This window comes from Lissotriton vulgaris, chromosome 2_1 (assembly GCF_964263255.1).
Source record: "Lissotriton vulgaris chromosome 2_1, aLisVul1.2, whole genome shotgun sequence".
Lineage (NCBI taxonomy): Eukaryota > Metazoa > Chordata > Amphibia > Caudata > Salamandridae > Lissotriton > Lissotriton vulgaris.
Window position 1 is genome coordinate 711,139,926 of NC_141687.1, and position 15,369 is coordinate 711,155,294.

Sequence of the window (15,369 nt, forward strand, 5' to 3'; positions counted from 1 at the left end):
TCACCGCCTGGTGCTGTGGGGCTGCAAGAGGTGATCAGAGCCTCAGGTCGACGGGGCTGGGGACAAGGCTTACCTGTGGACAGACGCTGGGACGGCGGCGACACCTACCCCTCACGCTCGCGGCACCTGGTCAGGGTGCGGAGCAGCTGGTGGTGTGTCCCTGTTGGGTCCATCTTTATGTAGGCTGTCCGCTACCTCGCCAGGGCGCCGCGGGTTTTGTGGCGCCTACCGCGCGTCATGCGCATGCGCCCAGGTAGCACGAGAACTGGAGCAGTTGCCGGGCGATAATGGCACACTTGGCAGCCATGTTGGAAAGGTCGCTATCGCCGGCGGACTGCGGATGCATAGTCTGCTAGGGGTTGGAGTAACACAGGGTTGCTACTACATGATGGATATCAATCAGCTATTGGAAATAAATAAATAAGACATGACAGGGAGGGCGTGGGGCTGCATCCACTGGAGGAAGGGGCTACTACCAGCCAGCAACCCGGGGGATGGAGTAGGCTCCCTGATGGTGAATGGGTTGGTAGGCTCGTGTATGAGGAGACATGGGTCAGTCAGGTAGTAGAAGGGCCATCGTGTTGGGATACCTCGTTTGTGGATCATCGAGGGTAGGTCAGAAACCCTCCGACGGTGAGGATCGGCAATGTAATGGGATGGCCTGTGCCGAGCTGGGGTGTCAGTAATGTATGGGATGAGTAGGTGCAGGAGCCAGCTAGAACGTGTCATCTGGAAACGGTAGCCCAGGGGACTGCTTCGTTGAGCCCCACTGTGTCAAGCTGAAGGCGGTGCACCCATCTCTGTTCAAGCCTAAACAGTGCCTGCCTGGTCATGGCTGGTTGGGACTCGAGCACTAACCACTGGATGCTGTCTGCAGAATGATTGTGTAGTTGATAGTGTTCATACAGTCTTGTGTGGGTCCTAGAGCACTGTATGTTGCTTTTATGCTCCGTTATTCTGAGCTTCACCTGTCTCATAGTCATACCTACATAAAATTTGTCGCAAGGACAAATCAGGAGGTAGATGCATTTAGTACTGAGACAATTAGTGTGTCTGTTAAGTTGCCACGTAAAGGACAGGGGGTAACTAGTAGCTAGGCTCCAAATCACGCATGGAGGTAAAAAACAAAAGCTTGTACTCCTAAAGTATCATGCACCACCATTGTTAGTCATTGCCTAGAAAGGAGGTCCAAGCCACACTCACTATGGATTATGACATACTTTGAGAGTTCACCTTTCATCAGAGCTAGGTTATGCTTTTGAGAAGTTCCTGGCAGATCCCTACAGTGGAATCTCTAGCTGACTTTCTTTGCGGGGAAACCAAAAGTTACTAATGCAATTGAGGGTCTTTCTTGCACACGGTGTAGGAACGTTGATTTTTTGTGGTGCTCTTGTGAGAACCTCACCATGTAATAATGCCACAATCTTTATCAGGTCCAGTTAGATTGTTCAAGCAAACCTTTACCTCAGTCTTAGGAAGCTGTGGCACAGAGCAGCCAAGCTTAAACAATGGAACCCGTATAAAGCATTTAGAATTACGAAAACAACAGATTAGTAAGAAACATGATGCAATAAAAATCCAACACCAATTTATGAAAATAGAATTTTGTATGACAAGCAGACTACAATCCTCTCAACCACATTTGTGTGTAGTAATACAGTAGATACTTGCCGGCGGGGCGCCTTCAACAGGAAATTCTGACCACATATATTACATTATCAGCTAGCCCAATCTTTGTGCAATGGCATCTTCCTTGGTCAGCGGGGGGTTCACAGATATACATTATCAGCTAGCCCAATCTTTGTGCAATGGCGCCTTCCTTGGTCAGCGGGGGGTTCACAGATACCACCTCTATAGGAGTTCCAGCTGTTTCAGACCTGGGCCCATTTATTGAGGCACACTCTTGCCACATAGATTGTTTTTTCTGTGACCAGGCACCAGTCCATGTCCTTACTCCAGTCCACTAGACTGGGCAGCTCTTGGGCCTTCCATAGTCTTACTTCATTACGCTTCGCCACCATGAATCCCAAGGTTACCCACAAGCGTCCTTTGGCTGCCAGGTCAGTTGGCCCCCAGGCGTTCAGGAGAACCAGTTTTATATTGCCGTCAACCTTTTGACCCAGTACACGCTCCATAAGCCCCACTATTCCCGCCCAATTTCTCTGAATATTCGTACCTTCCCACAGCGTATAGATAAATGTGCCCGCCTGCCCACACCTTCTTGTACAAGCCTCTTCAGGGCTGTATCCCACTCGGACCAGAAGTGACCTGGATAGGTACGATCTGTGCAGGATCTTGAGCTGCACTAAACACAGCCTAGAAAAGTTGGCCACCTCTCGGGGAGGAGCCACCGCTGCCAGCCAGTCGTCATCTTCCAGCCCCGCCATATCATGGTCCCACTTAGCTCGTAGTTGGTCGAGTAGGTCCGGCAAGTTGTTTATCAGCTTCTTATAGATGAGCGATATAGCTTTTTCCTGCAGGTCCCCATCTACCACTCTGTCCTCTAGTGGACAGGACTCAGAGAGTGGTTCTCCCTTAGTGAGTATTACGAGCAGGGCAAGTCTTATCTGCAGGTATCGGAAGTGTTCAGAGCAAGCCATATCATAATCTTGTTGCAACTGATCAAACCGGACACCCGACCTCCACAGGTCGCCTACCTTGGAAATCCCCATAAGGTCCTACCGGTCAAAGCCCTTTGATCAACTCAAGCGTCCTAGTTGGTCGCATCGCCAGAGTGGCGTGGTCTTCGTGATCTTGCCATCCCACCCCAGACTCTGCAAGCAGTCTTCCATATTCGCACCGCATGCGCAGTGGGTCCTGTCAAGTTGGGGCTCTGCGCCGCGCATAGAGTGCTCCCTCGAAACGTCCACCCGGCAGAAGCTACCGGTCAATCTGAAAAGGCCGGATCATCTTGGGGCCTGTATGTACACTGATTGATAGCTGGAAGGTGAGACGCCAAATAATAGCGCTTTATGTCTGACAACCGGATTCCCCCGTCGAACGACCCCCGAGTGAGGTTATAGAGAGCTATCCACGGGGGCCTGCCCTACCAGAGCAGGTCCCTCAGGAGACCGTTGATTCCTTTTAAATATAGAGGACTGACATCGTTTGGTGCGTTTTTTAAGGCATATAGAAAGCGGGGAAGGGACATCATTTTAAAGAGGGCCGCACGACCTAGCAGGGAGAGAGGAAACGATCTCCAATGCTTAATGTTCGATTTAAGACGTGCCAGAGGTGGTAGGAGATTTAGTTCATGAAAACTGGTGGGATCTTTGGAGACCCTTATCCCTAGGTATTTGAAACTGTCAACTGCCTCAACTAGTTGAAGTCTGCAAGGAAGCGGAGGTAGTCTCCCACTAAGGACGTAAATCACTGTTGTTCTGGGGCTGGTCTGGACCTGGAAGTGGCAGGTGTTCGGCTTTGGAGAAGGCGTCGCTTGAGGTACAGAGGTGACGTGAGCTTGTGTGTGATGGCGAGTCCTCCTTCTGGGTGGTTGGGGTGGTCCTTCCTCTGGAGGAGGCGTTGGCCCACGTTTCTGTAAAGAAGGCGACATCTGGTGAGAGGTAATTGAGGTGTTCCAGATCTCCACGGTGTGTCTGAGCAGGGAGTGTATGTTGAGGAGAATGCGCCTCAGGCCATCGGCGGTGTTGGGGGCTAGGGCGGTGGTGAAGGTCCGGGGGCAGTGACGGCAGGAGAACTGGCCGTGGGGGGTGCTCGGCGTGGACAACTGGCAGTTGTTCCTTTCGGGGTTGAATGCGAGGACGACTGCTGCATCGTAGAGGTGGATGGTCGGAGATCCAGGGTCCCTTGTCGCGGTTGGGCGCAGATGGGATTCCCTTTGGGGCGCCTGCTGCACGCAGCCGCATAGCGGCCGCCAATAAATGTGGGGGTGGGGTGAAACTCAGCTGGGAGTGGGAACGGCAGAGGGGCGCGTGGGAGCAGCAGCGGGTAAGCAGGGAAAAATCCGGCAAAAGACGAGATGCAGAATGAAACAATAAGAAAGAAATAAGGCAGAAATAACAAACGATAAATACCAATACAGAACTAAATATAATGTAAGAAAAAAATCAATACCAATACTGAAGTAAATACAATACGCCAATCCAATGAAGACAGGAGAATGGCACAGGGCAAAACGGGCACTATGAGGCATTTTATGTCTGAATGTAGGAAATGAGAAATATTCCGCTATCTTCTATGTAGAAATTACAATTTAAGCTCAACGTGATATTACCAAGTAATGAGTCTAATGTGAGAAGACAGACCTGTGGCTTAGCCTTGCGGGACACTGCCGGAAGTGGAGAGTGATGAACCTAGAGACTTAGAGAGATCTATCAGAGTTAAGATATGGAACAGTTGAGATTCAATCTTTTGGTAAAAGTATTTTAGTTCAGCAGGGTACTACCTACTCTACCGAAATCCCTGGTAAACTTGAAGAAAGTACAACTCAAACTAGGAATTCAGCATATATTTATTTTATGGAGAGCAGTTCTTGTTATAGTAGACAGTTAATTACTGCACACTAGACAACTAGACAAATCCAGTGACCTAGTGGTGTATCACTGTTCTCATCAAGGAGTGTGGTCATTGTTCTCCTCCTCCTATTCTGACAAACATAACTGGTAGACCAGCAGTAAAAATATATTACCAATCCATACCATTGTGTGCAAGAACCCAGCAAGTCACTCATGTGTTGACATGTACTCCCAATCTTCATTTGAACTGCTGTCAGCCTTGCTAAATCTCTCACCCTCTTAATGATGCATCCTCAAGTTACTTTGCACACAGCAGGGATATGCCCTCCTGTTGCTGACCAGGACAGGGGTCAATTAAAATAAAAACGAATCCTGTGACAGTAGCTGTAAAGAAATTAGCAGTTTGTTCAAATTCTTTCAACTGAGTTTACCACAAACTTGCAATCAAGACAATGTCTTTGACCTTATTGACGTGCATGAAGAGGTCCTAAAAGTAGAAGCAACATTATTATTGATTGGTTAGATCACTTAGCTTCCTTATTAATCCTTCGATTTTCCCTAAATTGACCAACAATGTGGGGCCCCGGGCAGGCTTCGGAGCTATTGAACGATACATATACGTTTTTGTTCAATGGAAACCTGTTGCTGTTTCCTCACAAGTGTCAAATTTGGTGATGGAAAATATGCTACTGGATTTCAGAAAATTACTTGCATAGATGCAATACAAGTGTATGTTTTTCAAAGGGTTAAACTATGAGGTACATTATGAGAAATCTTGTATACTTTTGACATGGTGAGGCCTTTTTTAACAGTCACAGGAAGGATTCTGAGAAGATCTGAGAAAACAGTCATTTTGTGGCCGTGATTTGTGTGTCTCTGATTATCCTTTATAAATAATGCAGTTGATGCTCTTATTACCAGTTTATTCTGTGACCAAACAGGTAGGTTAAATGATCATTTACACTGTGGAAAAACATTCTGTCTTGGCTCATCCATCAAATGCTTCTTTAATGCGTGGTTCTAATAGTTTAGTTTGCCTTATTCTTACTCAGTTGATAGCTCAAAATAACTGGGCCTCTGGTTCTGAAACCAGGTGCTTAGTACCTTTGAATTCTGAAATCTTAAAAATAGATGCTGGGCAGGAGTAACCTGCATGGTAAATAATGCATGCTGCTGAAGCAGAAGTTGCTGTTACATTTGTTTTGCATGTAGAGTGCTATTTTTTACGCAATAGAACAAGTTGTCATAATTCATACATAGAATTTAAATTCTTTCTATGCAAGTTATTTTATAGGAGTAGCATTTAAGGTTTTAGTGCAGGGTTTATTTTATGATCACAGGAGCATAAATGCAAATTGTTGGTTCAGCCTTTTTTGTTAAATATTAAACTTTGAAAAAATTAACAACCAGTAACAATGCATTTGCTCAGTTTTAAATTTAAAATTATTCTTTTACATATTGCATTCACTTTTCCATAAAGTGGATGGCTTTGTTAGATGTTCCTTATTAAAAGGCCAATGTTGTAACTGCACCAGACTGCATTTACGTACACTGTAATAGTCACAGAACAGTATGCTAGCTTGAGATTTGTATGGGCAAATCCGAGTTATTTGATGTTAGCACATCACACTGATGTGGATGTGTGCCACACGACAAGCATTTGCAATGAAAAGCCTTCTGTCTTACTTTTACATTCAAACAAGACAGATTGGCATTGCCAATGATTATTTATAGTAGTCTATCAAGTTTGATGTTGATTTTTCAGCTTTCTTCTGCAGGTTTTGTATTGATCAATACGTGGCCCTCTAAGGCAGTAAACCGGTGTTTAAACTTGGCTTTGCTTGCAATGCTGTGGTTAGAACAGGAAGATTGAAGGGGAGAGGATGTGGTCCGTCGGCTAGACTGTCGACTTTGGTGCTGAAAACCAGGGTTCCTGTGATTCTGGGCAAATCACGTAATCTCCCCATGCCTGAATATGTAATGTAAATACGGTGCTCATGTAAAGCGCTCCAATACTTTCAGGTCGAGTTTGCGCTATACAAATATGCAAAAATAAATAAAAAATTGACAAATCAACTGACTGCAAAACCAAAGAGCTCCTGTGGGACATGAACGTCAATTCACCAAAAGACCTGGGGTAGCGGAAGTGACATCACACACCATTTGACCATTACGTTCACTCACACACACGCTTACACATAAAAACACAATTAAACATACACACCATCTCTCACGTAAACACACTCTCACCTGTACAAGTGGGCACAACATACATTTAGAAACATTTTACTTACCTCTGCTGCCATGGGGTGCTATTCCAGCTAATTGTACTTCATTCATTAAACTAATAGTCAAGAATATCTTAATATTCACAATTAGTGTAATGAAATTAACAAAACAAGGAGATTGGAGCCCCAACCGATGTCCATAAGGACAAGCTGCCCCTTTGTTCCAGGCACTGATTTTGCTACCAATCCTCTTAGGCCAGGGGTTGCAAATGCAGTGGCAGGGAGTTGCAAAGAGCAAGCCAGGTTTCACAGTTGCTACCCTAAATGATGTCCATGCTGTGGGCGGTTCAAACAGAAGGGGAGGAAAGCAAAATACAGCAAGACAACTGAGATTTCTACAAAAACCATCCCAATGATGAGCAATACTGTTCAGTACGGTACGCAATTCTGTCTCCCGATAGACAACTAGATGTGTCTGTAACAAGACCTCAAACAGGTGCACCCTTTTGGTGAGAGTAACTTGTGTTTTAGGAAACTGAAAAGACTTCTAGAGCTCTGAAGTGATCACAGAATTGATAATCCAGGCTTTGAGTATGTACTACTAGTATATAGTAAACATGGTAGAAAGTAGCAGAAGCATTTATGTTGATTTTCTTTTCTTGTTCTTTGTGTACAGGCCAAGATTCTGAGACCGGCTTTGCTTCCTGGTGAAGAATTGGTATGTGAAGCATTGCGTGTCCTGCTGGATCCTGATGGGAGGGAAGAAGCGATGGGTGGAACACTCGGTGGCCCACCTCTTCTTCCTGCTGAAGGAGCACTTTTCCTTACTACATATAGAATTATATTTAAAGGAGCCCCTCATGATCAACTAGGTATGACTTTTTATTAATAACTATGTGATTGTTTCCAAATAACATATATATTTAATTCACAAATGAGGATCTTATCATGAATGAATTATTTTCAATCTAGACGCAATCACCTTTGAAATACACCATCTCTTGAACTGCAAACTGAATCAGATTATTTAGAGCTCTACAGTTGTATTATAACCCAATTGATCCCATAGTGAACTATTTCTTTATATGTGGAGCAGTTGCTGAAAGCTAAGAATCTGTAAACACTTTGGAAAAAAATAAAAAATAGAATCTAAATGTGGGCTCCTCAAAAAAGAACTGCAATTCCAATAGGACTCTCACTTCTCGCACTTTATTCTATTGCAGTTGATACACATTGTATGTTGTGTTTGCGTGGCTTTAGGAAACATACCCTGTTGATACCTCCTTAACTTTGTTTTTTGTAAATTATAATTGATAAGATTCTGTACATAGCAGGAATCACGACCTATGACGTTGTACTACAGCATGGAAGTGTACATAATTATGCCAATGTAGCATACAAGGTTTTTCTAGCTTGCCTTATGATATTACAATATTACGATTTTTCTACGTTGAAAGACTTAAACAACTGAAGGGACAGAATAATGCCTCCTTCACTTTATAAGTAGGGGAATGTTATTGTGTCCCACCTACAGCGAAAAGTGTGGAACACAGCTTGTTTTCTTTCCTCTAAATGTATTTATTATAATTTCCCAGAATTTGCTTTAGTTTCTTCTAAGGAAATCAACAGAAATCCCTTCCAAACAATACAAATTATAAAAAAATGTAAAAGAAAATTTATTTTGTAGCATTCCTGTGCTTCTCTTGTCTAATGGTGTGAAAAGAAAAGTCTGTTTCTTTCCTTTTAAGCACCCTAATTCTATGCCAGGTTTTTTTTCAATGAATCCATCTCTGTTGTCCATACTATACTGAATGATCAACATATTGAACTGTGATCATTGTGTGGTGTTGTGCAATTTGGTAAATTACTCTCTTGGCTTACTGTGTTTCGATTTCTGGTGGTACTTTTTTTGACATATGGTTTACGGCTTGTTAGAGTAGTGCCCTCGCCTTCCTCTCACAGTTCTGTTCTTATAAATGTGCTAGCAGTTCTGTGCCAGGCATATTTCTTTTCAGCAAACAATACTACACTGTAGTTTAACATAAAATAAGACTTTGACCAAATAGGCTTGTTCTTTTTCCAGTTCTGAGTGGGTATGGCCTAGCAGTTCGGACTTTAGTGTCCTGTGCCAATCCAAAATATAGACTATGGTTGGTTGATCACAACCAACACTCCTTCATTCCTCCTTCCAAATTTCAAAACAACCATTACTGGCCATTGCATATTAACACATGAATAAAACTATGAGTCATTTGTGTGCTTTGGAATAATTTGACCTCATTTATTAGGCAACAGGTTTGACTAAATGAAACCAGAAATAATATTATAGTAAATTAAAGCCACAAGATGCACGCAATAGGGGTAGAGTTATCTAAGGTCGTACTCTTCAGAACTTTACTGTGTCAATAGAGGTCTCATAGGCCCTGTAGATTTAAACCTAGAGGCTTCATTGAATGAGACAGGGTTACTTATTTTACTTCCTCCATCTATGGTGTGCTGGAAATGAAATCTTTACTAACCCTCTCTCTTAGTTGGAAAATATATTAACTTACCCTACTTCCACCTTAATGGCTGAAAAACAGAGCTCCCTGGCTTCTTGTTAATAGATTTTACATTGAATTTGGGCAAGTGTGGTGGCAGATGAAGAACGGCAACCTGGCTAAGTATTTATTATAGTATTTTCTGTGTGACCCATAATGTTTTTGTCTTTCACTTAGTTTAGTAGATTGGGGGTCCGTTTTTGTGGCTTTTGAAAGACCGCTTCATCAAACAGGATATAGGTATTTAGAGACCCCTGGATCAGCATAGCTGACGGCTCAACAACTCTGGCAGTTCGAAATGTAGGTCTGACTTAATTTTTCCAAAAGCCAAGGTAGAAACTTGCACCAATACTGTATTGTAACTTCGTTACCAGATTGTCTCTGGAACCAATTACAATGATGGTACAATTACAATTACAATTATGGTAAAGGAAATAGTAAATCAGTGTCAACTATGTTAATTTTTAATATTCTCATGATTATAATTTTTCATTTGTAACCCGTTAAATAATCTTCACTTGCAGCTACAAACTGTGTGTTCCTAAGCTTTAAGTCATAGCAAGCTAGATGGAACTTCTCCTCAGGATCCTCATGAATGTTTTTTTGTGAATGAAGGAAGTTTTGAATGGCAGGTACAAAGCTGCTGAGTCCCCTCTCATTCAGCAGATGAACTTATAGGCACTCAAAAGGATTTGGACTTCCATCTTGGGACCATTGGCAAGTTAATGCTGGAGTCAGTGTAGTACCCTCAAAAATAAAGAACAATGAAAGGTGTATACTAAGTTAACCATAGTTGGTTTGAACTGCAGAGAGAGAAGTACCTCTCTTTGTAAATTTCCCTTGGTATGTACTAATCTGAATTCTTAAGTAGCGGAGTTTGGGCTGCTATTATGTTTTCTAGTACAAATGTGATCTCTTCTGTTCGACTTGATTTCATGCTTGTCACTTTGTCTTGCAGTTTGCATTTCTTGCTTCTTCACACTTCTTCAAAGTGTCTGGCCTTAAGATAAATTCCTGCTTTACAGGTGACAGCTTGAGATCCCCGTTCTGTTGGCTTGTGTAGTTTAGTGTGGAACCCTGCTTTGTGTGTTTGTTGTTTGAGGTAAGAAGGTTCTGAAGAATGTCAGTGTGTTCTGTTATAAGTGAAGTTGGAGGAGGACATTTCTTCCCTTCTCGAAGTACAAACTAACCTTAAGTCTAGATTCTTGTTGTGTTTTGCGGCGATGTAACACAACAGTCTCTGATATCTTTAGGTCTGTAAGAGGCATGTATGTTTAGTCCATATCTAACAAGTTAATGTCTTTTCTTGGGGTGTAGTTTAGAAAAATTCAACTGTTTGCTTAAAATTAGCGATTCTTGTCAGTGTATTGCTGTGACATAACACAAGAAGTGTGGCAATGATTTGGTGGATTGAGGAGCGAAGGGAAGAATCCACATGTGCAGTAGAAGATCCAGTGAGATCCTACTTCCTGGTCTGAAGGAGCACACCTTACTGTAAAATTAGAGAGGTAATTCTCAGCACTGCTCATTTGTGCTCGCTTTTATAAACATAATTGTGAGTCGTTGGTGATTGTGTGTGAGCGAGTGGAGAATGCGCACCAACACGAAGAGCACAGAGGAGAGTTACGTCCTTCCCCAATCTGCATAGTTGTGAGTCACGCAACATGACCTTAAGTAGCGGCCTTTTCTGAATGAGACTCCTCTGCACAGCAAATCACAGGTAGCGTTGGAAAGGACACACACCTGCAACTTAATTAGTCGAATGTGGGAGAAACCCTTCAATTAATAGAAGAACAAGTTCATGCACCTGCAATGTGTTACATTTCTTATTCTTGCTTCTTCAATATTTGCTGTATTTCAAATGCTTTGGGCACAGATTTAAGTTTGGAGTGCTTGTTTAACATAATAAATATTAAGACTGGGGAGAGATTCCCAAGTCTGTCTTGGTCAAATAAAACCAGAAAAAAAGCTGGAAGTAAGAGGACTTTTCTGGCTTACTGGGGGAACGTACACTGAGAGACTGTGTGGGATATATCTATTCACCTATTCGTGCTAGGAGTATTCATAAACTGAAATTTTTGCATGCAGTACTTTTGATGATCATTTAAGCACTGTTACTCTGGTTGAGTTTATTGTCACAACATTGAGGACATTTACATTTTAGGAACTTACTAGCTCAGCTGTTACAATTACATATACTGAGCAGCAAACCAAAATAAACAGCACTTTCCCTTTGTCTCATAAGCAGTCAATTCGAAAAATGATTGGCACACACTGTAGGAAGCTGTCTCTCTATATAGTGTACTAAAAAGAAGTACACTGTGCAGAGAGTCCAGTGGATCCTCAGTTGGTTACAGAGGCTAAAGTAGATAATACTAACGCTCTCTTTTGTGATAGGGTGGGAGAGCAGTTAGGCTTATCAGAGGGTAGTGCTAAACATTTGTTATACTCATAGAGGCAATAGATGAGACACACTCAAAGAATAAATCTGCAACCAAATTAGAAAAATAATACTTCTTTTATATATATATTTCCAACTTGAGAACTTCGTTCAAAGGTCCGTGCAGTTTTTGATGAAAAATATTCACAGGAAGTTAAAACTTTAAACCTATGTGCTTTTACGCACAATACAATCCTTTTGGAGGGAAAATCAGTGATTCATAAAGTGTGCCTCTTTGGTGATCAGATCGATTCAGCACCCGAGAGATTCAAAATATCGAGGGCCACAGCAAGTTCACTGGGCCTTTAGCATCCACCATCAACCAAGGGCTTTCGTTCGGTCCTTTTGCCGCTTTCGTGGAATTGTAAGCAGTTCCCTCTTCCCCTCAGGGGAATATCAGCCTCTTTAGTAGCAAATTTAACCCCCTTGTTTGCCAGTACAGGGGTTGATCCAGAGGACAGGGCTATGGATCCACCTTCCAACCCTCCTTCGGCTCCTCTTCCTCCCACACACTTCAAGGAAAGCACGCCTTGTTTGTTTCTGCTTACAAAAGGGGGTGGTGATGAACAGAGTGTCTGAATTGAGCAGACCACTCTTACCCAGTCCAAAGATCAGGGCTTGATCCATCACCGTTATTTATCTCACTGCCCCATCCCAGCTCAGAACCTGGCTATATGCAAATCAGTCTGTCCCTGGCCCAGTGCATCATGGGAACAGGGCAGACTAAACTACCAAGCCAATTCTTTACCAGAAAGGAGACAAGCTACCGGGGACCGGTTTCTGGCATTTCAGCCTCTTCGGCCCGGCTTGCTTGAATCCTGATGGAGCAGTGAGAAAGGGACTCATGTCTGAGTATACCCTGCCACACCTATAGTGGCCAAAATCGATTTACAAAAGGGGGTGGTGATGAACAGAGTGTCTGAATTGAGCAGACCACTCTTACCCAGTCCAAAGATCAGGGCTTGATCCATCACCGTTATTTATCTCACTGCCCCATCCCAGCTCAGAACCTGGCTATATGCAAATCAGTCTGTCCCTGGCCCAGTGCATCATGGGAACAGGGCAGACTAAACTACCAAGCCAATTCTTTACCAGAAAGGAGACAAGCTACCGGGGACCGGTTTCTGGCATTTCAGCCTCTTCGGCCCGGCTTGCTTGAATCCTGATGGAGCAGTGAGAAAGGGACTCATGTCTGAGTATACCCTGCCACACCTATAGTGGCCAAAATCGATTTACAAAAGGGGGTGGTGATGAACAGAGTGTCTGAATTGAGCAGACCACTCTTACCCAGTCCAAAGATCAGGGCTTGATCCATCACCGTTATTTATCTCACTGCCCCATCCCAGCTCAGAACCTGGCTATATGCAAATCAGTCTGTCCCTGGCCCAGTGCATCATGGGAACAGGGCAGACTAAACTACCAAGCCAATTCTTTACCAGAAAGGAGACAAGCTACCGGGGACCGGTTTCTGGCATTTCAGCCTCTTCGGCCCGGCTTGCTTGAATCCTGATGGAGCAGTGAGAAAGGGACTCATGTCTGAGTATACCCTGCCACACCTATAGTGGCCAAAATCGATTTACAAAAGGGGGTGGTGATGAACAGAGTGTCTGAATTGAGCAGACCACTCTTACCCAGTCCAAAGATCAGGGCTTGATCCATCACCGTTATTTATCTCACTGCCCCATCCCAGCTCAGAACCTGGCTATATGCAAATCAGTCTGTCCCTGGCCCAGTGCATCATGGGAACAGGGCAGACTAAACTACCAAGCCAATTCTTTACCAGAAAGGAGACAAGCTACCGGGGACCGGTTTCTGGCATTTCAGCCTCTTCGGCCCGGCTTGCTTGAATCCTGATGGAGCAGTGAGAAAGGGACTCATGTCTGAGTATACCCTGCCACACCTATAGTGGCCAAAATCGATTTACAAAAGGGGGTGGCGATGAACAGAGTGTCTGAATTGAGCAGACCACTCTTACCCAGTCCAAAGATCAGGGCTTGATCCATCACCGTTATTTATCTCACTGCCCCATCCCAGCTCAGAACCTGGCTATATGCAAATCAGTCTGTCCCTGGCCCAGTGCATCATGGGAACAGGGCAGACTAAACTACCAAGCCAATTCTTTACCAGAAAGGAGACAAGCTACCGGGGACCGGTTTCTGGCATTTCAGCCTCTTCGGCCCGGCTTGCTTGAATCCTGATGGAGCAGTGAGAAAGGGACTCATGTCTGAGTATACCCTGCCACACCTATAGTGGCCAAAATCGATTTACAAAAGGGGGTGGTGATGAACAGAGTGTCTGAATTGAGCAGACCACTCTTACCCAGTCCAAAGATCAGGGCTTGATCCATCACCGTTATTTATCTCACTGCCCCATCCCAGCTCAGAACCTGGCTATGTGCAAATCAGTTCGTCCCTGGCCCAGTGCATCATGGGAACAGGGCAGACTAAACTACCAAGCCAATTCTTTACCAGAAAGGAGACAAGCTACCGGGGACCGGTTTCTGGCATTTCAGCCTCTTCGGCCCGGCTTGCTTGAATCCTGATGGAGCAGTGAGAAAGGGACTCATGTCTGAGTATACCCTGCCACACCTATAGTGGCCAAAATCGATTTACAAAAGGGGGTGGTGATGAACAGAGTGTCTGAATTGAGCAGACCACTCTTACCCAGTCCAAAGATCAGGGCTTGATCCATCACCGTTATTTATCTCACTGCCCCATCCCAGCTCAGAACCTGGCTATATGCAAATCAGTCTGTCCCTGGCCCAGTGCATCATGGGAACAGGGCAGACTAAACTACCAAGCCAATTCTTTACCAGAAAGGAGACAAGCTACCGGGGACCGGTTTCTGGCATTTCAGCCTCTTCGGCCCGGCTTGCTTGAATCCTGATGGAGCAGTGAGAAAGGGACTCATGTCTGAGTATACCCTGCCACACCTATAGTGGCCAAAATCGATTTACAAAAGGGGGTGGTGATGAACAGAGTGTCTGAATTGAGCAGACCACTCTTACCCAGTCCAAAGATCAGGGCTTGATCCATCACCGTTATTTATCTCACTGCCCCATCCCAGCTCAGAACCTGGCTATATGCAAATCAGTCTGTCCCTGGCCCAGTGCATCATGGGAACAGGGCAGACTAAACTACCAAGCCAATTCTTTACCAGAAAGGAGACAAGCTACCGGGGACCGGTTTCTGGCATTTCAGCCTCTTCGGCCCGGCTTGCTTGAATCCTGATGGAGCAGTGAGAAAGGGACTCATGTCTGAGTATACCCTGCCACATCTATAGTGGCCAAAATCGATTTACAAAAGGGGGTGGTGATGAACAGAGTGTCTGAATTGAGCAGACCACTCTTACCCAGTCCAAAGATCAGGGCTTGATCCATCACCGTTATTTATCTCACTGCCCCATCCCAGCTCAGAACCTGGCTATATGCAAATCAGTCTGTCCCTGGCCCAGTGCATCATGGGAACAGGGCAGACTAAACTACCAAGCCAATTCTTTACCAGAAAGGAGACAAGCTACCGGGGACCGGTTTCTGGCATTTCAGCCTCTTCGGCCCGGCTTGCTTGAATCCTGATGGAGCAGTGAGAAAGGGACTCATGTCTGAGTATACCCTGCCACACCTATAGTGGCCAAAATCGATTTACAAAAGGGGGTGGTGATGAACAGAGTGTCTGAATTGAGCAGAC

General features: G+C 44.3%; 1 protein-coding gene across 5 annotated transcripts in view; it reads left to right on the forward strand.

Moving 5' to 3' along the window:
• SBF2 (SET binding factor 2) overlaps positions 1-15,369 on the forward strand; it is a 2,158,806-nt gene that overhangs the window by 1,403,851 nt on the left and 739,586 nt on the right. For all 5 annotated transcript variants that reach the window (XM_086955965.1, XM_086955960.1, XM_086955962.1 and 2 more), the window contains exon 22: positions 7,380-7,575. In XM_086955965.1, the coding sequence (XP_086812091.1) occupies positions 7,380-7,575 (196 nt within the window). The remainder of the gene's footprint in view (positions 1-7,379; positions 7,576-15,369) is intronic.